Source organism: Volvox carteri, assembly GCF_000143455.1.
Source record: "Volvox carteri f. nagariensis unplaced genomic scaffold VOLCAscaffold_82, whole genome shotgun sequence".
Classification (NCBI taxonomy): Eukaryota; Viridiplantae; Chlorophyta; class Chlorophyceae; order Chlamydomonadales; family Volvocaceae; genus Volvox; species Volvox carteri.
In genome coordinates, this window is record NW_003307625.1 from 252,009 (window position 1) to 278,234 (window position 26,226).

Consider the following 26,226-nt stretch of genomic DNA (forward strand, 5'->3'; position numbering starts at 1 on the left):
CCACTTCCTGCCCCATATGGGACAGGAAGTGGCAGGAGCCCCACACGCCTTGTTACCGTACAAGCATGTACGGATTTGAAACCAACAAACACACGAGAGATATTTGTAAGTGCTCCCCTTGTTTTGTAAGGTTCCTTCAACTTCCGCGATTCTGAATGCGTGCCTGAGAGTTTGGGGGCAGACCCTGCAATTGGTCTAAATTGCTCGGTAGAAGGGTTTAAATTGGCACCTGGGACAAGTTGAATTGCCGGGACAGGCCCTTGAATTGGCCTGACAGGGATATGAATTGGCCTGGCAGGGACATTCCGACAGTCAGAATTAGCCTGACAGGAATACGAATTAGCCTGGCGGGAGATTCCGACAGTCAGAATTAGGCTGACAGGGTGTCGAATTGGCCTGGCAGGGACATTCGGACAGTCAGAATTAGCGTGTTCAGGGTCTCGAATTAGGGAAGCACGGGAATTGTGCGACCGGGGCAGTCCAAAGAATTGCTCTGCCCGACAGTGTGTCCTACCCTCTAACAGAAGTGCAGGTTCCCATTTCATGGCCTCCAACATGCTCTGTTGATGATCGAATCCCTCTTCAACACTAATATCATTATAGGCTGGGCATTCCAATAACACGTGCTTTTCATCATCGATTCGGCTATTAGTACCACAACAGTGCCAAAACCGCTGCCCCCTGGGGACATGGTACTTGCCCCTTCGTGCTCTGTTTGCCTCCAAAGCCCAGCAACATCAACGAAACTGCATTAGCTTACGATGTGCTAAACGAGGAATGAAAACCTTAGCATGTGTTGGCCACATGACGGCTACAACTCCCGAAAAGGGCAGCCCCATCCAGCCACATTTGCCATTTGCACTCCCGGTTGCTTCCCATCTGATGGGTACTCCTCTGGCAAGACAGTCAGACGCGTATGGTCCCAGCCGCTCATCAAACACTCTCTTAGTGCCGTTATCATCGCTCCTTCGGGTAGAGGCCTACTCAACAACCAGTCAACATGCTCCTTTACCCCCACGACTTCTTGCGGTATTCCGCTCCAAATGTTGCACTCCAAGAAGGAAAACAGTCGTAACATTGAGATTCCCCAACCCTCCCATTCCGGGTTGGTCAGGGCATCGGTTATCTCCTGCCGTAAAACTGCATGAGCAATGGATCCCACTTGCTTTTGAAGGTGGTTCCAGAAATGGAGGATCTGCTTCGCCATGTAATATTGTAAGGGGAGTTCAGCCAGCTCCACATACAACAGCCTGTGGGATGGCCATGCCGTCCCCACTACCTGCCTCATGAATAAAATCTGCAGCTGGACTGCGCTATCCTTCAAACAGGCTTCGAACATGCCCTCCGCAAGGTTGGCTTTATCCTGCCGCCTTCCCACCCTGTCCATGACCTCTGCCAGCGCAAAAGGGCCCCACGCCTGACAGCCATACAACAGAATTGCTCGGACTTGGGTTGCAAAGCACCGCATTCGCACATTGGGGGCAAACAGCTTCATTTTGTCCAACTTTGCACTTACGGAAAATATAGCGGACCGACCTGTATCACATAACTGCTGACGGCACGCACTAAAAGGCCGTTCTGGAAAATTGGATATAGTTTCTCCTCTTACGCACTTGCATTGCCATTGCCTTGCGCCTGTATGGCAGTGTGTATTTTGGTGTCACGGCACCCTTGGATTAGGGTTGGGTCCCCAACATTAAGGTTACCGAGTCACACGATTACAATTGCAACACAGCTTCACAACAAGGATTACGACACGGCCAACAGGATTAGGATTGGGACACCAGCCCCATGATTAGGATTGTGGTCCGGCCCCAGGATTAGGATTGGGATACTGCAACGGGATATGGATTACGACCCCGCCCCTAGGATGTGGATAAGACCACCATTCCGGGATTAGGAATTAGAAGTGGTCCACCCCTGTTGAGATTAGAGGATTGCTGACCGGTACCCACCCCCTGGGTTAGAGGATCAGGACCACTTTGCAGACCTCTGGTTGTTCCCAAGAATTCATAGGTTGGTGCAGCCAACCCCTTGTGGTTCCATGGAGACATATACTTGCACCGCTCCCGGAAAGGAACCAAGTCCTTAAGCTCAAATCACGGGAGTACGGCAATTGCTTGTGCGAGCTAGAATGCAAGGAGGTAATACTTGGTCGTTCAGTTTTGCGGTTGCATGAATCTAAAGCTCGCAGGGAGGATGGACAGGAAATACACTTAGGGTAGATAGTTTCCTAGCCTGTGTGTTGTGCTTAATAATAATGCAGAAGGTTCATTTGTCATACAACCCGTTGGTATGTTGTGTTGAACCATACTCTGTATGTATGCAGGCTTAAGTGGGCCAATGACTAGGAATTACTTGTGTTCTAGGTGCTGTCTGGTTTCAGGGCCTTCATAGCCTACCTAGTTATGTGACCTACCGTTTTGACTTGGCAGCATGTAGCGTGCCCCTCATCCTGTCCCGTGTGTGACATATAGGATAGGTAGAGGCGACAAGTCGGGTGTCGGCTTCCTCGAAGCTGGAAAAAAGGCGGGTGCATCCATACAGGCTGGTAGCTAGCGTGGCAATTGATGGGTAGTGTCAACGCGGTGGGAGATGTGCTTTGTTGCAGCAGTGCTGATGGTTTGGGAGCTAAGCTTGCACCGGCGGAATCGTTGGCACCCTCTGCGGGCTCCATGTGAATCGCATCCATCCCGGGTGCATGCCGCATGTCTAATGCGGCAGACCGCAAGTCGGAATGCCGGTGCAGGCAAATGGTAACACAAGCTGGGTGAAGTTCGATGCGGTCTATGATGTTTATCCCCGAAGCGCCAGCGGCCTCAGCAATCCGCCCCACAACCGTGAGCTTCATCACGGCACACCGCAAGTCTCCAGAGGCCCCGAGCATTGGCTAAAGTAAATGTACAAATGAGCAGCTTGCGTATTTCATAGAGGAATGAAAGCAAACTTGTCAGCCTGCTGGTGGCAAGTTGGAATGCCCGTGCGGGCAACTGGTAACACAAGCTGGGTGTTCAAGTTATCATGTGCACACGAATGTCCTGTCATTAATGATCGTCGGTTGCCTCTGTTGTTCTATGCAGACGACCTTACTTTGTTCGCGACCTCGTTGGCACGCCTCCAGTTCTCGCTTAAGCTGCTTATTGAGTTCTGTGCTGCTTTTGGTATGCGCTGCAACGTTCGGAAATGTGAGGCCCTTGTTGTGGCTGCTTCCGTTGATGTCGTTAAGAGGGCGTTTGAGGGGGTGAGGCTCATGCTTCCTCTCCGTACTGATGGGTCGCTTTGGCACCCACCCATGGTTGGTAGTTTACTTGTTCCTAGTCCTATTAACTGGTGTGGTCGCGTTAGGTACTTGGGTCTCTATTGGGGCCCTGCGTCCCCGTTTGCGAGTTGTGTCAACGAACTTTTGGAAGCAGGGCGACGGGCTATGTTCGGTCTTAGTAATCGGTTGGATGAGAACAGGGTGTGGGCTCCTGCCGTTCGGCTTCAAGCGTTCGACACCCAGGTCCGTTCGGTTCTCTGTTATGGTGCTGAGGTCTGGGGTCCTGATAGGATTGTCTCCGTCCTGCGGTTAGGTAAAGGTGTTTTACCCGCTGGTAAGTCATATTTTGATTTGGCTTTGGAAGATGGTATGGTCCAGGTCCAGCGTGACTTCTGTTTACGTTGTGCTGGGCTCAAGCAGGTACACTTACAAGCTGTTGTACAGGGAGCTGTCTCAGTTGCCTTTGCAGTACTTTTGGTTACGCCTTGCGTTGTGTTTCTGGAATAAGATAGTCAAGTCCCGTGGGTCGGTCTATCATGACGTGTTAGTAGATGATCTCCGTCTGGCTCTTCTGTCTGATCTCAAAGTGGATTGCTGGTCGTCTAAAGTGCTCATCATTTTGCGTTGGTTGGGCCATGAGTGGCCGGCGTGTGACTCCGTTTCTCAGAAGGTAGATGTATACTCGTCTCAGTTGATTCGAGTGGGTGAGGTTCTGGAGAGGTTATCTGCGTTCCTTTTAAGTGACTGGGATCAGTTCAGCCAAGGGGGTGATCCGCGTGTGTTCCAAGGTAAAGGGGTTTCGCTTTGCAGGTATCATAACTGGATGGGCTCCCCTTCACCAGCAAGAGAGGGCTCCGATCCCACAGGCTATTTGCGTGTTTATTTGCCGGTCAACCAGTTGCGTATGGTTGCCAAATTCCGTCTTTGTTGTTGGCCTTTGGAGGTCAACAAAGGACACCATAGGCCGAGAGAGTGCCGTACGTGTCAGGTCTGTACGTCGGGTAAGGTTGAGGATGAATATCATGTGCTCATGGAGTGTGAGGCGTATACTGAGTTGCGTAATAGGTTTCTGATTAACGTTGAAGATACTGATATGCGCAAGGTATTTCTTAATACCAATCCGAGGAAAATCGCTACTTTCCTTACTGAGGTTTTTGATGAGCGTCAACAGCGTGCTCTGGAGCCTCACGGCTCGTGAGGGCACCCGCCGCGTCGGCGGCGGAAATACTGTAACCACAATACAATTACTAGAAATAGTACTATTTCTTACTATACTATGCTATTTGGGTTTTCGAATATAGTGTTTTTGCCAACCGTACTTGTAAGTGTTCCCCTTGCAGAGCTTTCATAAAATTCCTTTAAGTCCCGCGATTCCGGATGCCTGGCTGAGAATTTTCGGGTTTAAATTGGAATGGGGTCTACACCGGGGACAAGTTGCCGGGACAGGCCCTTGAATTGGCCTGACAGGGACACGAATTGGCCTGAGGGACATTCCGACAGTCTGAATTGACCTGTTCGGGGTGTCGATTTAGGGAAGCACAGGAATTGTGCGACCGGCCGGCAGCCCAAAGAATTGCTCTCCCTGACCTTGTGTCCTAACCTCCTGTGACCCCGCGTGCCGTACTAAATCATGCTCAAGCCCAAACGCGCGGCCGACAGGCAAATAGAACAACGGACCGTTATATAATACTCCTTGAGCCAAGCCCTCCGTCCATAAAAATGCTGTGGGGATGTAAGACTGGCAATGTTGGTGTACATTCGTTACCGCGATTGTGCAGAGCTGCCTTCTTGCCAGTCTCGCTAGGATCGTAGAACTGCTGCGATGGATACCGCACTCCGTGCTTTTTAAAGGAGCACCCCTTACAGCAGTAATGAAAAAATGGCAAGGTCCGCACTTGCACACACCATAACGCATGCTTAAAACAAAACCGTCCGTCTGTTGTTATTCATCCAAAATCTATGTTCATTCCAGCACTTGGCCAGCCAATGCACCAGATCAGCTACACTGGCAAGCTGAAGTCACCACCCCGACCAGCCGCGACCCCGCCCTCGCCCTGGACCGTACATCTGCGACGGATTACCACTACTGAGATGGAAAGGTGGCCCACGGCCTTGGCCCTGGTTCTGGCCAAGGATTTCATCCACGAGCACCGCATCCAGGGCCTCGGCAAGCTGCCAGGCACTGTTCCAGCTCCAGTGCTTATCATGGTAGTGTGGCACATCCAGCACCTGGAACAGGTCCTTAGAGCCGACATAGTCGAGGATGGGGCGCCTGTGATCCAGCATGAAGAAGAGCTGCCGCAGCTGCTGCACAACTCCCCTCTCAGACTTGCTGAGTGCTCTGGACAAAAGGTTGTCGACCGTCCACACTGTCGGCTAGTCCCGCTCGTGCTGAAGGGCCCGTGCTTCGTGGTTGCACATGGCTTCTTGGTGTTTTTTGGAAAGCTTGTGGCTTTTCAGCGTGGCCTGCCTGGCATCCATCATGACGTCCCGCCGCCGGCTGAGGGAGCAGGGACCGCACCGGCGGTTGTGTACCTCGCCAGCCTCCACATCCGGTGCAACACACTCAGCCCATTCGAACAAAGCTGTCCAGTGCACCTGGAAGCGACGCACTCCCTCCAGCTCCCATCACTTTGGCCTTTCAGCACACGCTGTGTTTGCTGGCGCCGCGCCTGCTTTTGAATCACCAGCAGTGTGTGCTGCGAAGCACCCGCCCTTGAAGGTGGCAGTGGTGCCGTGGCGACATCTTGGGGCGGTGGCCCTTCCTCGTCAGAATCAAGCTGGTCAGCATCTGAGTCGCTGATTGCTGTAGTTGTGTGTGGCCGCTTCGCCGGGGGATCCTCAACTTCGCTCAAATCGCTGGCTTCACTGACTTCAAGCGCAAGGAGGCCCGACTACGATGTCTTCAGGAACTGCGGCATGCCTATCCTTGTCTTCTGTATTATCTAATTTTTCTTCTAAGTGTTTGGGGCATTTCGTCTGCGGAGTTTCTGAGCCGTTTGCTTTGGTCAAGAATGAACGAATGCCCCGTTGACCTAAGTTGAATGCAACAGCGGGCCGTCTCATGGTGATATCATCAAATATCTTATATATAAATAGTGTATAAGCTCCAAATGGTCAGCTTTATATGTGCAGAAGGCATTTGGGGCGACTTTTGGCCGAAGTAATGAACCAGTACGGCCAACTGACCCAACGATTCGCACGCAGTCCTGGGGGCCCTGCAGCTGCAGGGCCCCCAGACTGCAGTCGAGTCCAGAGGTCGGCAAATCCGGTGGGTCCTGCGGGTCCGTAACACAGTACCCGCAGCCGAAATTCGGCTTAAGGCCCCTGCTGCGGGACCCAAATGACCAAAATTCGACCGAAAGACGTGATTGAAGCCTCTATTGCGGCCCGTAGGGCCGCACGCTGGACTCGAACTCTGTGTTTGACTTTGTAAAAGAATGTCACGACCACCTCTACACAATTCGGTGACGGTTATCACTGATGAATTATTACATCTCTAGCGTCTGTACCGATGACTTGCAGCTGCCGCAGCACTTGACTTGGTCAATTGTGGACTTTGGCATACCAGATATTGGTCCCATGTGGCCTATCCTATACATAATCTTCATCATATTGCTTGTATTTTCAGCATACTTTTAACTGCTGACCGCGGCATGTCGGCGGCATCTCGCCGGGGAACGAAGGAAACGCGTGCAGAAATTTCCAGCGGTTGACAACGCACGTTGGCCGGCACGCTGACCGGTCGTAAAGCCACTGCTGATCCCCCAGCAACATATATTGAGGCGGAAGAGCCTTACTTGGGCCATCGGGCAGCGCCAGTGAAGCTCCAGGTCTACTTTTCCCAGCACCACCACCTCCCACTTCCAGAAACGCCAGCACCGTGGCCCTTCCTCCACAGAAGAAAAGGCGCACTCAAGCCAACACTGCCGCCACCGGTCCCACTCAGCAGCCAGCACCTCTCCTGCCTGCCACCCCCAACACCACCGCTCCCGAACAGCAGCCGGCAATACGCCTGCCCCCCGCCACTCCCAATGCCACCGCCAACCCGCAACGGAAGCGCACCAAGTCCACCAATAAGATCGATGCCGTTGGTGTCCCCCCGGGGTTTGAGCGGCCTCATAATCCCAACGAGGACATTGTTTGGCTGACTGACGCTTGTGGTGGTGATTTCAAGAGCTGGGCCTATGCACTCCAGGGCTCGACGACGGTCATCTGCTTTTTTTGTGACACACATAAGGAGAGTAACGCCACCATTTCCCACACGAACTGGGATCGCTCAGCTTACACCCGGCACGAGGCCTCCTACTCCCACAAAGCGGCTGTAGACCAGTACACGCAAGATCCGCAGCAACAGCAAACTGACAAGCACCTGGCCATGACCGAGGTTGCCGACAATCCCTTGTTGGCTCTGTTTTGTGGTGCATACATGGTCCTGTACCAAGCCATGCCTTTCACTCACTTCCCAACGATCTGTGAATACATGGACTGGCTTAAAGTACCAAACATCACCGGCTTAAGTTCAACGAGGGTCTTTTTGTGAAGCTGAGTATGTCGGGTCCTTGAAGAAGGAGGATGCAATATTGAAGGGGGCAATGGCCAAGTACAAGTCCTCCACTAGGATGCACCTCTACACGCACATCACCGATAAGGTCGAGAATATCCTTCACGACCCGCACTTCAACCGCATGCGGTCGGCGATGAATAGCTCGGGGGCGATGCTAACTTCATGGCGCAAGAACTTGCTTTGCAACGACCCCTTGTTCCCCCCCTGTAAAACGATCGGCCTGCAATGTGTACGGAACGTGGAGGTTTATTGACCGAAATTATGCCCTCCCGCAGCCGTAGAAACCGATTTGCCGACCTCTGGTCGAGTCAGCTGACTCGAAGTGAGCCCCACCCTGGAGTTAGTTGGTACCGCTTTCATGTACTTCCTCAAACAAACTGCTTCTCTAGTACTGTGATGTTTTATTTGTTATATTTAAGAAAACTGAACTGAACTTGCAAGGCGCCACCGCAGTTGCCGGTGCCATGAAAGCGCGACCGTCCCGGGACACAGCATCAGGCCCAGAAATAGACTTATAGGGTTACAGAAAACATAGCTGTAAACGGAAATAAACTAAGCCATGGAGTTTGTCCTGGACCCGCGCCATCTGCTTGCATCGCGAAAACCACGCGTCGCGCGCCGCAATGCCAGTAAAGTTTGCCATCGCCACAAAACAGCAAAGCAAAACATACATTGGTAAAACAAACAACAACGGGGATAACGGCTCGCCGGTCAACGTTACGTATCCAGGGCCTCGGGTGATAAGGCCCGGCGTGGATCAGTCGATGCTTCGCCATAAATGCGAGTGCGAAGAAGCCAAAATTTGTCGTTTGGCTCTCGAAGCAACTCTTCGTGAGCGAACAGACCATTGATTATTAAGGATAATATAATCATAGGAGGGTTGATAGGCCTGTTTTGGTGTAACAAGACTGTGATCCTACCCTACCTCGAGACGCGCATCAGAGCAGGATTGACAGAGGGCATATACACAGCATTCCATAAGGTCCGCCCTTAGTGCTTATACCTCTAGGCTCGACAGGGATCTGTTCCCAGTCCGTCCTCGCCTACCGCGATCGCGCTCATCAAGTTAAGTAAGCTGGAGTAAGTCAGCCAAGTCAAGCCGGAGCTTTAAGGAAAGCTCCTATTGTATAATCATCATTACCTATAGCCAAACGACGGAGAAGGTCGGCGAGTCGTCCTGAAGTAGGCGGCCGTGAGAAGCAAGGGATCGGGCGCCAGTACCCCGAGTTTATTGTGCAGCTATTGTTGAAAGCGATCCGTCGCTGTATATTTTCCAAGTGGTGTCACCCATCTATTGAGCTAGGCTTTTCGCGTCCGCGCACTAAGCCAACACAGCTCGTCAGCCTTCCGAGGCACATCGAATACGCAGTATTAATCGGCCTCAGGTTACTTCTTCGCCTGGTTCCGACCAGCGCGAGAAGCGCAGGCGCGTCAACCCTCCGGCGGCAGCCATCCGTGGCATCAGTGCCGTACTTGTCGCGTTCTTATTTTCTTTTGATTTGCCGCAAAGCTGCTGTTATTGTCCAGCTTGTGAGCTTTTGGCGTGGTTGATCTGGCTAGCAGTGAGTCAGGATTCGTAGCCAAAAATCCTTTCAATGTGGAGCTTCCGAGCTCCTGGGTGTTGTCTGGCACTCCACGCGCCCATCGTGCACATTTGTGTGATTTTATTAAGTGTGGAACCAGCTAGTGGTGGCTCTATTGGTGCATCCGTGTGCCGAGCCCTAGCTGTTAGAGAACTATTAATCTTTGCCGTACTCAGCCACCAAGCGCTCCGAGCATTGGTGTGTGTCCCAGGACTATTGTACATGCACACAGGCTCCGGCCGTACAGACTCACCAGTGAAATAGTGTCCCCAGACATCACTGAACACTGCGCTCTCACTAGAGCCTTGTAAGAGTCTCGTCATCCTTTGAGCGCTGGCGGACTCTCTACATCGTGTCAATCCCCACCGCTCAGCTCGGCCCCCAGGGTCCATCAAGCATTCAACTGCGCCAGCGCGCCCTAGGAAAGGTCACACAAAGCAACAAAAGGGAGTGAAGAAGGGTCCGCCCCTCCCTGCTCAGCAGCAGCAGCAGCCTCACCCAGGACTGGAACCCGTCACTGAGAAGCATGAGCAGGAGCAGGAGGTGCTGTGGCTTGAGAACCCTGAGTACTCCGGTACTGCATCAGGGTTGAGCAACAGCCTCGCATCAGGAGCACGTGTCGAGCATGCAGGCAGCAGCCGTGATTTGGAGCAAGAGGACGCAGCCGAAGTAGCAGAGAGTGAACACAGCCACTCGCCTGATTCAGAGCTAGGACCAACCTTTCGGCTACACAGCCGAGCCTCCTCAGCAGTAACTTCGGTACCTCAGCAGTTTCCACTTCCAAGCAAACCCTCAGGAGGATCCGTACAGTCTTCACCTTCTATCAGCCCTTGGTACAGCGATACCGAAATGGAGAATACCGACTCTTCGTGGTCGGGGCCCACCATGCTCCGTTTTCGACACGAGGAGTTCCCTGCCTTCAAGCGGGGGGTGCTGCATGCAATGCAAACTCTGCACGCATGCTTCCGACTCAACAAAGGACAGGTGCCCGTTGATGAAGCTCTCGACTTGATCAACACCTTTCCTACACCAGGTACTATGTATGACATCTGGCATAAGCAGCAACTACATATGTTAGTCAAGGATGCTCGTGCATGGTTCAGCCGCCGCTGCACGGCAGCTGCCCAGGCAGCTAGTGCAGAGGGAGGGGATGTGTCAGCGGCAGTGCACAATGCTATCGAGCCAGCATTGGATGGTGAAAGCCTTCTCGAGTATTATCTCGAAAAATTAGACGAATCTTTTGCTCATCAGCGTAAGACAGCCAAGGTTCTGGAGTATTTGCGGACTAGGCAGGACAACGGTTCGCCACAGCTGTACCTGCAGCAAATACGGGAGCTCGAGCCGTACATTCGAGACTCATACTCCTGTGCGGTTATTGCGGAGTGCTACATTGAAGGCCTAGATCCAGCAGTAAGGGAGCGCATCAGAACCAAGTACGAGCTCACCCCACGTGAGGGATGGTATGCTCAACTGAACAGCATTGCAACGGACACTGAAACAATCTGGATCAACCTGCAGCAAGCCCAGGCCGAGCGGGAACGACATTCCAGCAGCGATCACGCCTCCGGGTCCAAGCAAGCTATTATGAGTGAAAAGGAGAAACGGCTGCGCAAGCAGCCAAGCAAAAGCAAAGACAGCGGCTCCGGCCAGTCTAAGTTCTATTGCAAGCACCATGGCGCCAACAGCTCCCATGACAGCAAGGATTGCTGGGTTCTAAATGGTCGCACAACAGGAAGTGGCAAGAGCGCCGCAGCTACGGGTTCCCATCAACCTGATGAATTGGCGGTGATGATCACCGCAGCAGTACAGACTGCATTAGGCGTGAGTCGTGCTGCTATGGTCTCTACATCTGAGCAGCATGCCCCAGCCACGAAGTATGCTGCCAATCAGCAACGGCGGCAGAACCGAGGTGGCGGTGGCAATATCAACAATGGGGGTGCTTCCAATAGGCGTCCCCGCATGTACGATGGTCCGCCCTGCGAGTATTGTGGACGGTATGGTCATGATGAGCCAAGCTGCTGGGTGCTCCACCCACAATTGGCGCCACCCGGCTGGGAGCCTCCTCTTAAGGCACTCCAGGTGCTGTTCCAAGCTAACAAAGAGCAGGCACAGCAGAATCGTGAGCGTGGTGCCGCACCACGCCAGCACCGAGCAGTGGCTGTCGGTGCTGTGCAGCATGATGAGGAGGACACCGAGGATGATGAAGAGGTGTACGTGCCGCACCGGTGCAACGCCAACGCATCCTTCAACCGCTGCACCCAGCCTCCGGGCACAGCCTCTGAGACAATCAATGAGGTGGTGGCATCCGTGCATGCCACTCTCACTCATCAAGCTACTCCGGTGTCCTTCCAACCCATGGAAATCAGCAATAATGTCTACCCACCACCTAAGGTGTCTTCAAAGCCATGCCCTGCCACTGCAACACTCCAAGGGTCAACAGCAACAGCAGCATACCAACCCAGTGAGTTGGTGCTCCGTTTGAACGTGGATGGGCCTGTGCTAAAAAGGGTTATTGCGGCAATTAGTGAGGTCGATGAAGCGACCTGTGAGAATCCGGGATGCCTTGGCGTCGACGCTTTCGCTCAATCCTGGGTCTCCACGAGAAAGGACCCTCCCTCTCTTCTCTACATGAATCCCCCCTTCTCCCAAGCGGGCCGGGTGCTGGCAAAAGTTCTCTCGGACAAGCCCGACTGCATCATTATATTGCCTGTTTGTCCTAGGTGGTGGGTAGCCCTTTTACGTCGCTTGCCGGTGCGTGAGGTTTGGCGTTTGCCGCATCGAGAGGACCTGTTCCTGCCGGGGGCCCTGACGGGACGAAGGCAGCCACATGCACCCCACTACCGGGTGTGCGCGTATATTGTCATCTGGTAGAAGAACATTTGCGACGCTCAGCTGTCCCTCAATTCATCCAATACATGTGCGGGACCAACCGTTTGGCTTTCTCGCGGCGTTAGACCGGGGGAAAAGGGTGGAGTAGGAGAGTAGGAGAGGCGTGCTGTGCACCGGTGGCTGGGGGGGAAGAAGGGCTGGAAGGATTGGTGGAGTTTAGAAGGGAGTAGGAGATGCGCGCTGTGCGCGGGTGGCTGGGGAGGAGAAGGGGTGGAAGAATTGGTGGAATATAGAACGGAGTAGGAGATGCACGCTGTGCGCGGGTGGCTGGGGCGGTGAGGCGGGCAGCTCGGGATGGGAAACAGTGGAACGTACTTTACATGCTGCCCTCGTTGCTGGCGTGCGCCCAGCTACTTTGGTTGTGTACGGTGGACGAGCGCTTTGGCTTCAGTTATGCCAATTTCAGAAGTACTGGATACGGTAGTGGCGGTTGCTAAGGTTGTACGGGTCCAAGGAGTGGTGGAGTTTGTTTGAGCGGAGTAAGGAGAGGAGCACGATAGGCGTTGTGCTATTACGGAATTTATTTGTACTGATTAGGCAGCCGGAGAGCGTTGTTGGCAGAAGCTAGGCAAAGTGTTGGAGTGGGAAGCAGGCCTAATTTGAGTGCACCGCGTTCCCACCCAGGTCCGTGTTCAATTTTTCCCACCCACCGCGGTGCACTCACTCGTCTGCACTGTCACTATCACTCGCCTCTACCCCGCGCTCCTGAATGTGGCGGGTCGGATCCAAGTACCGCCATAGGGTGCCCAAAGACTTCATTTGGGCTTTAACCAATAATTCACTAGGGGGCACACCCTCGTTAAAGGCATGCTGTAAACTACCGCGGCAGAAACTATGTACACTCTCGCCTCCATACTGGCCACTATCGCTTAGGTGTTGTTTGAAGCGGCTTCCCAAAGCCTCCGTCGAAAGCGGGGCTTCCTTGAATCGGCGCCCGTCGGTGTCCACGGGCCGGAAGAGGTACTCGGTCACAGGAACTTGATATGCTGAACACGTTGAAAGATACACTGAAAGAGCACCCAAGGGACAAAGCACGGGATTGCTGCTTCGCTCCACCAGTTGCCCCCATGACCGGACGCCTCGGTATGTCTTCGTTCCCAACTTCGCGATTTGCAGACGACAACTGGAAGGGACTCGCCCGTCCACGCTGGGCAAAGGAAGCGGAAGGCCTCGGAATGGGCTCCGAACTTGATCGGGGTCCTGAAGATTGTCCAGCCGAAGCTCTCCATAGTCATGCCCACGCATGCTCGTGCTCCATAGCAGACAGAAAATACTCCGGTCCCGCAGCAGTGTTATGCGGGAAATTGGGCTGTTGGTGTTGCTAGCTAGGTGTCCGCTCCAAGTACGAACTTAGATCTACTAGTTTAGTGTACGTAAGAGGTACGGCACCCTGCTCGGTGTGACCCTGCCGAGTGAGTATTTGCCGATAACCCTTACTGTAGCCACGAATGGCTGAACACTCGCACGGATTGCCGGTTGAGGCTGTCGCATCGTACGGTCCTCGTCGGTTTAGCAAATTGAAACCTGTTGACAGGTGGGAGATCGCCCCTTGCAAGGTTGCAGGGCAAGGCCGGCGATCTACACGAACCCGGCCTGGGTGCACGGTGATCCAGTGTTCCTCGAAAAACGTCAGGAGTGACGTGGGATCACAGTTTAGTAGATTCACCCTGGGCCGATGCTGGGCAAGCCAACTGTGCAGCTCGTGCGACTGCATCCGAATCTTCTGCCAGCTGTCTGGGGTCCATTGCTGGCAGATGGTCTCATATGCAGACAACAGTGCCAGGCTAGGCATTTGGGGAACCCCAGGCCGACCCTCTAGTGAGTGAAGGAACGCTGCCACGATAGGGTCCGTGGTGTTTGGTAGCGCCGCCGGCCTTTCGGAATGTGCTGTGGAGCTGGGCGCCCCAGCTTGGTTCTCACTCACAGTAGCAGCCTGTGTGCGTAGCGTCTCGTTTTATCCATCGATACTTTCTGGACTTTCCACCAAATCTCTAGCCTTACCTCGGGGCTGCTGCCGGTGGCGGGCCTACTGGGATTGGTCCACACCAGTCGCACCAAAGGTTCATTGCTATGACTTGCGCTGGAAGCAGAGATCCACATCATTTTGCGCGAATCACTTGCGGCTTTTTGATAGCCCACCCACCCTCCCTTTCTTTTGTCTGCCTAGAATTTTTGGATTTCTGAATTTTGGCCAGCTACCCGTAACTTATACCGTACATGACCTTCTGTTGTCGGCAGTGAGGCGGGCAGCTCGGGATGGGAAACAGTGGAACGTACTTTACATGCTGCCCTTGTTGCAAGCCGGGGCCGGCAAGACGGGGCCGGGGAAAGCAAGCTGGGGAAATTCAACTTGGCCCAAATCACCGACAGAATCCCGCAAACCAAGCATGGATTGACACACTCAACATGATCAGGGTGGTGCCTCCAAGCGAGCCCATCCTGGCACTTTTGCAGACGCGTGTGTTCAAGTCGTCCCAAAACTTCGTTGCACCCAGAAAATCGTGGCACCTTGCTGGCTCAAACGAAGAAATCAAACAAGTACAACCAAGACATGGCACACACCCACTTTGAAGGACAACTGCAGCAGCGGCCGACAAGCTTCACAACGGATACAGGTATGTGCCCGACGATGTAGCTTACCTCAACAAAGCAATGCAAGACCAAGGCTTGCTTGTGGAAAACCTGTACCTCGCTCCCGGTGTAAGAAGGGATCAGCTCCCCTGGCATCTCCCTGAGTACCCTTTGCCTGGTGTTACATTGGTGCGAATTGCTAGGAGGTGGGAACTCCCCGGCAGTGTTTTTTTTGTAATAGATTACTTTTTGGGGCGGGGCCCCAGCGCGAAGCGCCCAGGGGGCCCCCGACCTGTAGGATTGCCGTTGTCCGATTGTCCGTGTGTCCGTGTGTAACGGACCAAACATAATATCTCGGCCGGCTGAAACGCGTTATAGGTACTATATAGCATTCTCTATCGCAAGGTATTTCGCCTGTAGCCAACAAAGATCGTATGAGCACAAACAACTTTGGCTGCCTCCGTTGACCGATCTCAAAGTCACATCAACGCAGGGATGCGACCGTATTCCAGATTAATACGCCAGCTAATACGGCCGTATTAGTACGCCGAATACGCCAGACAGTTGGCCTGTTTATGCGTTGGCGTATTGTTGGCGTATTGTCGGCGTATTGTCGGCGTATTGTTTGTCGTTGGGTTGTCGTACAGTCTGAAAACGCGCCGATTTTGAGAAATATCGAGTCATTGGTGTCTTTAGTTGATACTTAGGATTAGGTAATAGGTTCGCTTATGATTGGGTTTGCAACTTACCTTGTTGTAATAACAACCCGCGAAATGGAAAACGTGCGCGAAGCAAAACGCGCTAAACCGGGACCTAAGCCTAGTGCTGTGTTTGATTATTTCGAAGAAGTCTGACACCCAAGCTATCTCTATTTGGGCTGTAGTATTTGTGATAATCACGGTTTGTTAGGAATGCTAGAATGCAGACGCGAATGTGTGCGCACATGGCTCGATGGCTGTCCAGGTCTGGCTGTTGCCCGAATTCATATTTTATCTTGTGAGAGATCGTTTCCCAAACACTAAAGCAATACGCCTTTCATTGTAAAAGCGAAAAACATGAATTCCCTGACGGAATAGCGCAAAAGGAATACGTCACGAGTATTGTAATACGGCATGGCGTGAACCCCGGCGTATTAATACGCAATACGCCTGGCATAAAAATTTGAGGTCCATTATTACGCCAGACGGCCAAACCGAATACGGTCGCATTGATGATCAACGCCTCTTCGGCTAAATTTAATCTCAAAAGGTGCCGTGTATCTCAAAATGGAATTCTGAGATGGCAGCGTATTATAACTTGAACACCCAGCTCGTGTTACCATTTTCCCGCACGGGCACTCCGACTTGCCACCAGCAGGCCGACAAATTTGCTTTCATTTCTCAATAAAATACGCAAGCTGCTCGTTTGTACATTTACTTTAGCGGTGTGCCGCGATGAAGCTCGCGGCTGTGAGGCGTATTGCTGAGGCCGCTGGCGCTTCGGGGATAAACATCACAGACAGAACCGAACTTCACCCAGCTTTCGTTACCATTTGCCCGCACGGGCATTCCGAATTGCGGTCTCCCGCACTGTCCACGTGGCATGCACCCGGGATGTAGTAGCTGGCCGCTGAAAACGCCTCTCGAGATGCTGGTGGTCGCGCTACGCGCGTACTTGTAGCGCGTATTTGTAGGGATGGATGCGATTGGCGTGGAGCCCGCAGGCGGTGCTGACGATTCCGCCGGTGCAAGCTTAGCTCCCACACCATCAGCACTGCTGCAACAAAGCACATCTCCCACCGCGTTGACACTACCTGTCAATTGTCACACGTGCCACGCTAGCTACCGGCCTGTACGGATGCAGGGGGGCCCGCCCTTTTTCCGGCTTCGAGGAAGCCGACACCCGGCTTGTCGGAATAGATGGGGGGTCTGAGCCTGGAAGAAATGGAATCGTTGGGTCAGTTGGCCGTACTGGTTTATTACTTCGGCCATAAGTCGCCCCAAATGCCTTCTGCACATATAAAGCTGATCATTTGGAGCTTATACACTATTTATATATAAGATATTTGATGATATCACCATGAGACAGGCAGGCCATGTTAAAAAGCCACGAGCTCTCCAAAAAACACCAAGAAGCCATGTGCAACCACGAAGCGTGGGCCCTTCAGCACGAGCGTGACTAGCTGACAGTGCGGACGGTCGACAACCTTTTGTCCAGAGCACTCAGCAAGTCCGAGAGGGGAGTTGTGCAGCAGCTGCGGCAGAGCAAGGTCCACAACCGCCTGGACGAGCACCTGGCGCTCTGTGTCAGGATGTTTACGCAGGAGCTGTTCACGCAGGACCTGCCCACGTTCCCCTTCGACGTGGCGGTGAAGAAGTGGCGTGAGGCCGTGATCAAGGGGCGGTACCAAATGAGTGACTAGCTTCTGATGTGGTGCAGAGGCCTAGCCAGCAACTGGTCGGCGGCTGGTGCAATGCAGTGGTGTTGATGGTGCCGACAGTGTACATAAGGGTACATATTTGTACATAGCATGTGAGATAGTTATCTTATGGAAGACTATACATACATATATATATCTTTGCCTTCACGTGCTCACGATGTTTATGGACAGTCAAAGTGGCTCCGCGCCCTGCTCACAGAGACACTGGCACAAATGCAGATAGGTGCACAGAACGATGGTGTTACGGCATGTGTGTTTCCAGACGTCAGGTGTTGTTTACAGCACACCGTACGGCCTTTGAGGGGGGGGTCTGGGGGGGGCGCAGCCCCCCCAGCGACTATACAAATAGGAATTGTAAACGCAAGGAACACCCAGTCCATTACTATAGGGTACTAGGCTCAAAACGAAAATATAAAACACTGCTCCCCGGACCGAATCCTGTTGTGAACATATCGCACACCAGGCATGATGCAGCATACTCTCACCCCAAAGGTGGATGCCCGGGTGGGCGAGAAGTCTACCAGCTGAGTAAAATCAGAGGCCCCCATTTAGGACAGGGACTGACGAAATGTCACAATAGCGAACATTTATCAAAATCCTAGGGGATCTATAACAACCTAAATCCTACAGGATATGCCCGGGGGCGCCCGAGGACGTTCACTTGAAGGGGGGCAGAATGTAAGAAGGGATTTGCTCCCCTGGCATCTCCCTGAGTACTCATTACTTGGTGTTACACCCGGCATGACGGTCATGGTTACCAAGAACCTGTCTTCCCCAAAAATCGAAAACGGTGCCTTGGCTATCGTCCAGTAACCGAAACCGTCTGTCACTCCAGCTCTTCAAAGCCATCGTTCGCCTGCTAAGGATATGCGAGGTCAAATACAAAAATGGCGCCAAGCTAAAACGCAAAATGTCCCCAATATAGCGCTTCCTTTTCAAGAACTGTACACAAGGTGCAGGGTGATACCATCACTGATCCCGTCATAGTTGACTTCACAAACATGAACCGGCTGAGGCAGGCAAATGTGGCGCTGTCGCGAGATGTGTGTATTGAGCAGCTGCACATCCTGCCCATCGACATCCAACTGACACACATGTTCAAGGCACATATATCCCCTTAAACACCATGCATCGTACTATTGCTCCTGCTGTTGCTGCTGACTGCCTGCTGGTCTCAAATTGTTCATGACCTTCATCCCATGACCTCAGTCTCACACACCTGTCCCACCTCCCGCCTGCAACTGCAACAATCGTCAACCCTTCAGCAGCAGCAGCAAGTCATCAGTCCCAGGATCAAGCCATGGGGATATCCATTGTGCAGTACCAGAGCCTTGGGTTTCACGAACCGTCATTCCCCAGCAGGGCAACACCAAGCCGCGGCAGACGACACCCTGACAAAGAAAGAACTCAAAAGCAAGAAGCCTACCTGAACGACATGTCCGTCATGCCATGTGACTGGCCGCGGTTAGTTAGCCCAGTGGGTAATTGTTTACCTATAGCTACATGTTTAGCATTGGCTCCGTGCACTCACGGCCACCATGTATTGCATAAATTAACCGGGTCAGCTGGTATTGTTTTTATTGTTCAGCACGCGCCTGTCTGCCAGCCCGCCCGCACACCCTCCGCTTGTTGAAGATGGAGCTTGCGTAACTCTAGTTGCTGTGTCTCTTTAACCCTAGATGGTGGGTAACGCCTGTCTTCTTCGAGTCGTTCAGTCTCACATGAACTATAACATAAGATATATATCACAACAACATCTGCTGCATCATACATGCACGACCATGCTGGTGCGCCCACCCATACCAAGTGTGTCGTCACGGACAAAGCCACCATGAATGCACACCTGGGTGAAACGACATCATCTCGCACACTACACCAAAACATAAATTGAAACGTCCACGACAACATCTAGCGCAGCGCCCATAGCATAACAAATCATCACACACCTCCGCGCTGAAACCCGTGTGACATCCGATGAAACACTGTCAATCCTGGGCGCGCACCACAAACCCACACGTCAAATACACCCGAACTGTAGCACGCAACGACGCAAGCAAACAAATACAGCCATCATATCAACTACCATGACCTCCACCAACACGCTGTGCGTTCACATAGGATTGACGGCAACGCAACAACACCCATAACAAAGACCTTGCGTGCAAATACCAGTTGTGCAGGAGTGCTTGTGCAATAATGTACCAAACAATACCATTCGCAGCGTCAACCAAATGAGTGCAACAGAGCCAAACATGACATCGCTGATACGCACACCTAATGGCTACCCGACAAATGCGTTGCACAAACTTTACCAACGTCTATTGAAACGACAGCAATAATAGCAGACAACCAAAGCATAAACAGCGAGTCATCGTATAGGAGCAAACAGCAAACAACCAACCAGATATGATCGTGCGACGCAAATCAAACTAATACAAGAGCGCTTGAACACCGAATTTTTCACAAATTACGTAACCTTGTAGCTTATTGTAGTTAAGGGTCCACTATCCGGCCTTCGGCTTGAAATATTACATTATTTGTTTTTCCAGTACTTAAAGTAAATTTGTTTGTTTTTTAAGATGTTATTAATAGAAAAGGAAAATATAAAATAAGAGTGCTTATAATAAATTTTATTTCATGGCGCCTTTTTATTTGGTTGTAGTTTACAAAATTTATATACGGTGCGACGTTGGCTTTGCTTTTTTTTAGAGCAGTACTTATACTGCTGTCCGTGACGTTATTTTACAAATTTAGCTCCGCCAATCTCTAGGGGAACTCCGTTTGTGAGCTACAACAACAGTGCTACGCAGCTTCACTGTTCTGCACCTAGTTTGTAGTCTTACAGCGTAGCACTGGGTTAAATAGGCCGGAGGCCGAAGCCTAGTGCACGTTGTCGCTTTACTAGCTTTACGATCCGGCCTTAGGCCGGATGCCAAGGCATAACCAGGCTTAACTAGGTTAAGACACGTACGCTCTTCTTCCCCTTTAGTTCCCCATACCTAGCAACTGACTATGGCACACAATTATCATTATTTACACACCACACGAGCTTACCACATAGTTTTGTTCCATAAGGGAACCAAAGGTTGAAAATGCGAGGTAAGTTTGCCAACAACTTAGCCAGAGGGTTGCAAAGATGGGGGATTGGGGGCAGGTACTGGTCAGGCGGGATGGGGAATAGGGGTGACGACGTCAGGATGGGATGTGGGGCCCAAGGCAAGGATTAGGGATTAGGCGTGCTACACTACTTTTTTGATGGGGATTGCTGTCGGGGTGAGGATGGGGACGGGATCCCTGTCTGAGGGATGGGGATTGCAACCTTGACCAAGGAGGGGATTGGGAACCCTGGCCAAGGATGGGGATGAGACCCTGGTCGACAGGATGGGGATTGCAGGCTTTCGCAAGTTTAGGATGAGCTCGCTGCCATAGGATTGGGAACACAGTTGGAGGATTAGGATTGGGTGTTCTGCTTTAAAATGAGGCTGCAGGTGCAGAATTGGGAATACTGACAGGACTGCAACAGACTAAGGATGGATGGTTTAGTTGTCCATAGTTGCTTGCATGGTGTGCTGTCACTTGCGGTGCATCTTACAGCGTCTGGTGAAAGTGTTTAAGTGGTGGTCAAAGCCAGTACCAAACATGCACGTTGTCGTCTGTTGTCGTGGTCGATTTTGCTCATACACTTCAGCTCATGGGTAGGGTTGCGCCGACCATTAGAAATAGAATTCTAACGTAGAATAATTCCAAAGAGAAATCACCCTATAAATGAGAAGGGCCTGCTTCTGGGATTAGAATGAGAAAGCTGTACGACAGCCTGGATCCTGCATTAGAATCGCCAGAAACAGAGGCTTGTGCATTATAATACTTGCACGTTAGTACCTTACCTATAGATGTTACTCTGGTTCAGCTATGGCAGATCAAGCGGACAAGCCTGACACAAAGCAACCTGACCTGAAACATGGTCCATCAGCCCGACAACATTGAAGTAAAGGCAGGGTAAATGGTTATGGGCCCCCGCCTGCTACTTCCGTATTATTTTTTATGGCTGCTTGCATAACAAATTGCGGGTGCGAAGCGAAGTGCACTCTTGCGTACTGCTAAAGTCGCAAGTCGCAAGTCGCAAGGAACACGCAAAATTTCTATATGATATTCTATATACGCGAATACGTACGTGAACCACGCCTGTAGGGTGTAAACAGATAGCATTTGCGGCGTCCGCGTCTGCGGGCTATGGCCGATCGCAGGCGCAACTATGCTGAAGTGGCTTGCGGCCTATGTGGCTCCGTCTGTCTGAGCAATGCAATGTAGCTATTCATACGCACAAGCTCACTCACGCCTCATCTAGTTCTTATCAGTATTTGCTTATTGTATCTCATCAAGTTCTTAACAGCTGCTAAGAACTTACTGCAGTATTTGCTTATGGGCCTTCTGGTTGGGTTCCGAGGACTTTCGCCAATTGGGGAGTCTAATGGCAAATTCCCCTGTGGTTGCGGGTTCTGAGCCTGCCCTTGCATTTGCTTTTGGCTGTCTAGGTGACTTGCGTTGTCTGGTCTGGGTGGGAGTCTTGTTTGCCCTCATCGTATCAGGTGCAGTGCACGGCCTGCTGGCCCGCTGGCTGTACTCTTTGTGAGTCTGGAGCCCATTGTAACAACCACACTGCCTCGAGGCATCCCTAGCAACGGCGGTGGATTGATAGGAACTGGCCTAGTCTGCGCAAGTTCCGCACAAGTGTGGGGGTGTCCGTAAGAGCCGGGGGGCCCATGGGTGGTAAATCGTTTTTAGGGCGGTTACATGGTGGACCATCGTCGTCCGCCCTCGTCCGCTTGTACACGAAGCGCCTTAGAGCAACATGCCGGGTCTCCCAGACTTCCGAGAGGAACCTGGCTAGTGCCAGGGGTGGGGCCTCGGTCATAATCGTGCGCATGTTGCACCCTTGAAATGTGAGGTCACGTTCGTACTATGCCCGTGTACTAGTGTGCACCGGGTATTCCACAAAGACATGCATTTCGTCTTCAACCACCCCGCAGTCACAAAGCCTGCAGGTGCACGCTGTGCACTCATGGCCGTTAGGTCAGTTAATCTCTAACTTCCAACAGCCTAACCGGAAACGTCTAAGCATTTGATGCAAACATTGGGGCATGGCGATTTCAGGTGGTCATTATGGATTTCAGCACAAATGATGAACCCTGCCCGCTCCCCTGCACCCGTTGCAGGCAATCAATGGAGAATCAGGTGAGAGACCGAGCTTTCTATTAGGGCCTGGTGCCGTAATAGGGAGAGGTAGGGTCTGTACAGGGTTTCCGGGTTTCCTCGGTCTTCTTGAATCTTCACCCCAAGAGCCAGTCTTCTTGTGTGTTTCAGGCTCAGTGCTCAAACTCGCGTGACGGAGCCTTGAACCCCGGGGGAGGAAAGCGGAACTGGTGGACCTGCGGCTCTCGGCTGCTTAGGAGGGGACAGAGGCCCCTTACGCCCCTCTCCTGTCTGCGGGAGGAGCTTAGGTGGTCTTTCCGTTGGGGCTGGGCAGCAGTCCCTGGCCAGTGTCAGGCACGGTAAAATACTTGCAACACACGCACACACACACACGCACACGCACACACACACACACACGCGCGCGCGCGCGCACAAGCTCACGAGATTGAATTGAATTGTTACAGAGTGGGAGGCTTCTGGGCCATTTGAACATATTGTCACACAAGCTCGCGATATGCCAGCTGAGCTGATTCCCGTGCCTCGAATGCCCTGGTAAAAACCTTCTTGCGGACATAACCCAGCTCAGACAATGCACGGCTAATCTCAGGGCCGCTCCAATGAGTGCCCAGTAAGTTTGTCATAGCGGTGGCCAGACCGGAGAGCAATTCTTGGTCGTCGGCCTGCACCAGCTCCACAAGCGTCTGAGAGGTGGCAAACACGTTCGCGCACTTGTTTGCTGTAGTAGTAACGGTTCAATACTTCTCCCATTGTGAGATCCGCTCTACAACTGAGTATGCACACGTACGTGTTCGCGTATATAGAATATCATAATAGAAATTTTGCGTGTTCCTTGCGACTTGCAACTTGCGAGTTGCAACTTGCGACTTGCGACTTCAGAAGTACGCAAGAGTGCACTTCAGATGCGATCGCCTCGCATCCCGCAATTTGTTTGCAAGCAGCCATAAGTAATCATCACAGAGTCCCGAACCATTCAATGCCCCCGCCTTTCTTACGTCCGCTAGTCATTTTCATTGTCGTACAAGCACCCGTAGATGCCCCCGCCTTTCTTACGTCCGCTAGTCATTTTCATTGTCGTACAAGCACCCGTAGGGAGAAACTCGCTAGTCATTTTCATCCGTGTCGTACAGGCACCCCTAGATGCCCCCGCCTTTCTTACGTCCGCTAGTCATTTTCATTGTCGTACAAGCACCCGTAGGGAGAAACTCGCTAGTCATTTTCATCCGTGTCGTACAGGCACCCCTAGGGAGAGTCTCGCTAGTCATTTTCGAACTGCAAATCCGTAATCTCTGTCGTAAAAGGCACTTGTTGGAGATTCTCCCTAGTCATTTTCGCGCGCTTCGGTATTAGTCGTACGAAGACGCCGAGTATATTACTATGCCTTCTACCGGCTGCAAATGAACAAAGTCTCTATCAGAATTCTGAATTTCTCGAAATAGTCGATTACGTGCTGTCCGATTAGCAGTTCATCTTTATTAGCCATGTCTCATTTCACGACTTCGTTTGCAGCAGTTTACGCTGCAACGCTCATCATCCTTGCTGCCGGTGAGATCGGGTTCTACTGCGCATACGTTCTCATCTGTGCTCCTCGTTCACCATGCTTACCTGCATGCGATACCCTCTGTAGTTGATGGCATTCATTAATGTGGAATAGTTTATGTATGCTCTTGAAATTTTTGACAAACAATTCATGGAGCTCTGTCAGCGAGTACGCAACGTCATAAGCCGGTGCAACATACTCGCTTGCTCGATCATGAACGGAGAAAACATCCAACATCATTTGCAGCGCTGGGCGCTGCTGTCCTTCTTATTGGGTTGCTACTATTGCTCATGATAATACCTGGTGAGTAATAAAATGACTGGGGTGTTCGAATTGTATCATACGTAGCTTTCGTAGCGTACAAACGCATTGTTCCAATAACTGATCGAGAACCGCGAACTAATTAACAGCAGTCTCTGGTAGTAAGAACCATTGTATATGTTCTCTTACATACCGTGCCCTTCGCAATATGACTCTGTATGAGTGGTAATATTGGTCGCTTGTCCGTGCATCACAGCTGCCTAATAACCGAAATAAACGCCTCTTACTTATGGCATCGTCTCAACAGGTACATCTGCCACCAATGAAAACGAGCAGCGGATACGCAGGCGTGTGGACGACTTTACGGTCGACATGTACCCTGAAATGCTGGGTATAGACACTACCCCAACACAGCAACAAATTTCTGCGGCCGCTACAATTGCCCAGCCACAGCAACAAATGGTTCACCCGTTCACGACAACCACCACGCCACTACAGAACCCCCAGTCACAGGGTATCGCATGCGCAGCTGCTTTACCATTCCATGAAACACATACCATCCACCCTTCCTTTTGCTGGAAAATTAATACTCCTTCGTGGTGACAAGCATCAGCTTGCCGCCGTGTGTGACCGTAAGTGTGACGAAGATGCATGCATACACCAGCCATACAGTTGGGCCATGTGGCACATGTTTCAAGAAATTCAACTAGGAACAAATCACCGACAAAATCCTAATAATCAAGCATGGATTGACGCACTCAATGTGATCAAGGTATAGCCACCAACCGAACCCATCCTGGCACTTTTGCAGACTCGTGTGGTAAAGTCTTCCCAAAATTTCGTTGCACCCAAAAAATCATGGCACATAGCTGGAACAAACGAAAATCGACAAGTATAACCAAGATATGGCACACACCCACTGCAGCATATTACAGCTGCCGACAAGCTTCACAAAGGAAATAGGTATGCGCCTGAAGACGTAGCTTATCTGTACAAAGCAATGCAAGACCAAGACGTGCTCCTAGATCACCTTTACCTCGCTCCCGGCATGATGGTCATGGTTACCAAGAACCTGTCGGCCCAAAAAATCGAAAACGGTGCTTAAGCAATCGTGCAAGAAATCACCGAATCCATGCTGTCACTCCAGCTTTTGGACTCCCAAACCATAATCCGCCTGCCAAGGATATGCGAGGTCAAATACAAGAATGGTGCCAAGCTTGAACACAAAATGTTCCAGGTCGTGCCTGCTTTTGCAAGAACTGTACACAAAAGTGCAGGGCGATACCATAACGGATCCCGTCATTATTGACTTATAATGTTAGTAAACACGAACTGACTAGGGCAAGCATATGTAGCACTGTCGCGAGTTGTGGATATTGTGCAGCTGCACATCCTCCCCATCGACATCCAACTGACACCAAACATGTTCATGGCACTTGTACCCCCTTAAGCACCATAATTCATTTTAATGTTAGGCTGCTTACGTTCCTGTTCCTGCTACTGTCTTACTGCCTGTCACAGTCTTTGCATTACTATGACCTTAGACACCTATCCCACGTCCCACCTGCAATGTCATCAACCGTCACAACTTTAGCAGCAGCTGCGAGTCATCAGTCTCAGGCTCAAGCCATGGGTTTATCCGTCCAGCAGTACGAAGGCCTTGGTTTTCACACTCCGCCCACCACCATAACAACACGCGTCACACGACGCCCCGATGACGAACGAACCCCAAAACAACAAGCGTACATTAATGATTTGTCAATCATGCCATGTGACTGGCCTACCACAATCGGAGAATGCTCAAGACTCCTAAGCAGCAGGACAGCAGACTACGAAGACTTCAAGAAAAAATACAATGAAAAACCATCATCAGGCAGGCAATGTGCAGCTCTCCACTGGACGAAATTGACAAGCTTACTAAAAGCCAGG

General features: G+C 51.7%; 3 protein-coding genes across 3 annotated transcripts in view; 2 read left to right on the plus strand and 1 right to left on the minus strand.

Moving 5' to 3' along the window:
* Positions 1–6,386: 6,386 nt before the first annotated feature.
* On the plus strand, positions 6,387–7,802 carry VOLCADRAFT_99116 (uncharacterized protein; the record flags this gene model as incomplete). The annotated part of the gene is made up of 2 exons (XM_002957896.1): positions 6,387–6,530; positions 7,260–7,802. The coding sequence occupies 2 exons, from the start codon at positions 6,387–6,389 to the stop codon at positions 7,800–7,802; spliced, it is 687 nt and encodes a 228-aa protein (XP_002957942.1).
* Positions 7,803–21,333: 13,531 nt separating this feature from the next.
* On the plus strand, positions 21,334–21,914 carry VOLCADRAFT_107892 (uncharacterized protein; the record flags this gene model as incomplete). Its single annotated transcript, XM_002957897.1, has 3 exons — positions 21,334–21,357; positions 21,392–21,678; positions 21,699–21,914. Coding segments are annotated over exons 2-3 (330 nt in total), but the record flags the coding sequence as incomplete, so codon positions are not given.
* A 1,527-nt stretch (positions 21,915–23,441) lies between these two features.
* Positions 23,442–26,226, minus strand: part of VOLCADRAFT_107894 (uncharacterized protein) — a gene marked incomplete at its 5' end in the record, with an annotated part of 4,831 nt that continues 2,046 nt past the window's right edge. Inside the window, one exon of the mRNA XM_002957924.1 lies at positions 23,442–23,472. The remainder of the gene's footprint in view (positions 23,473–26,226) is intronic.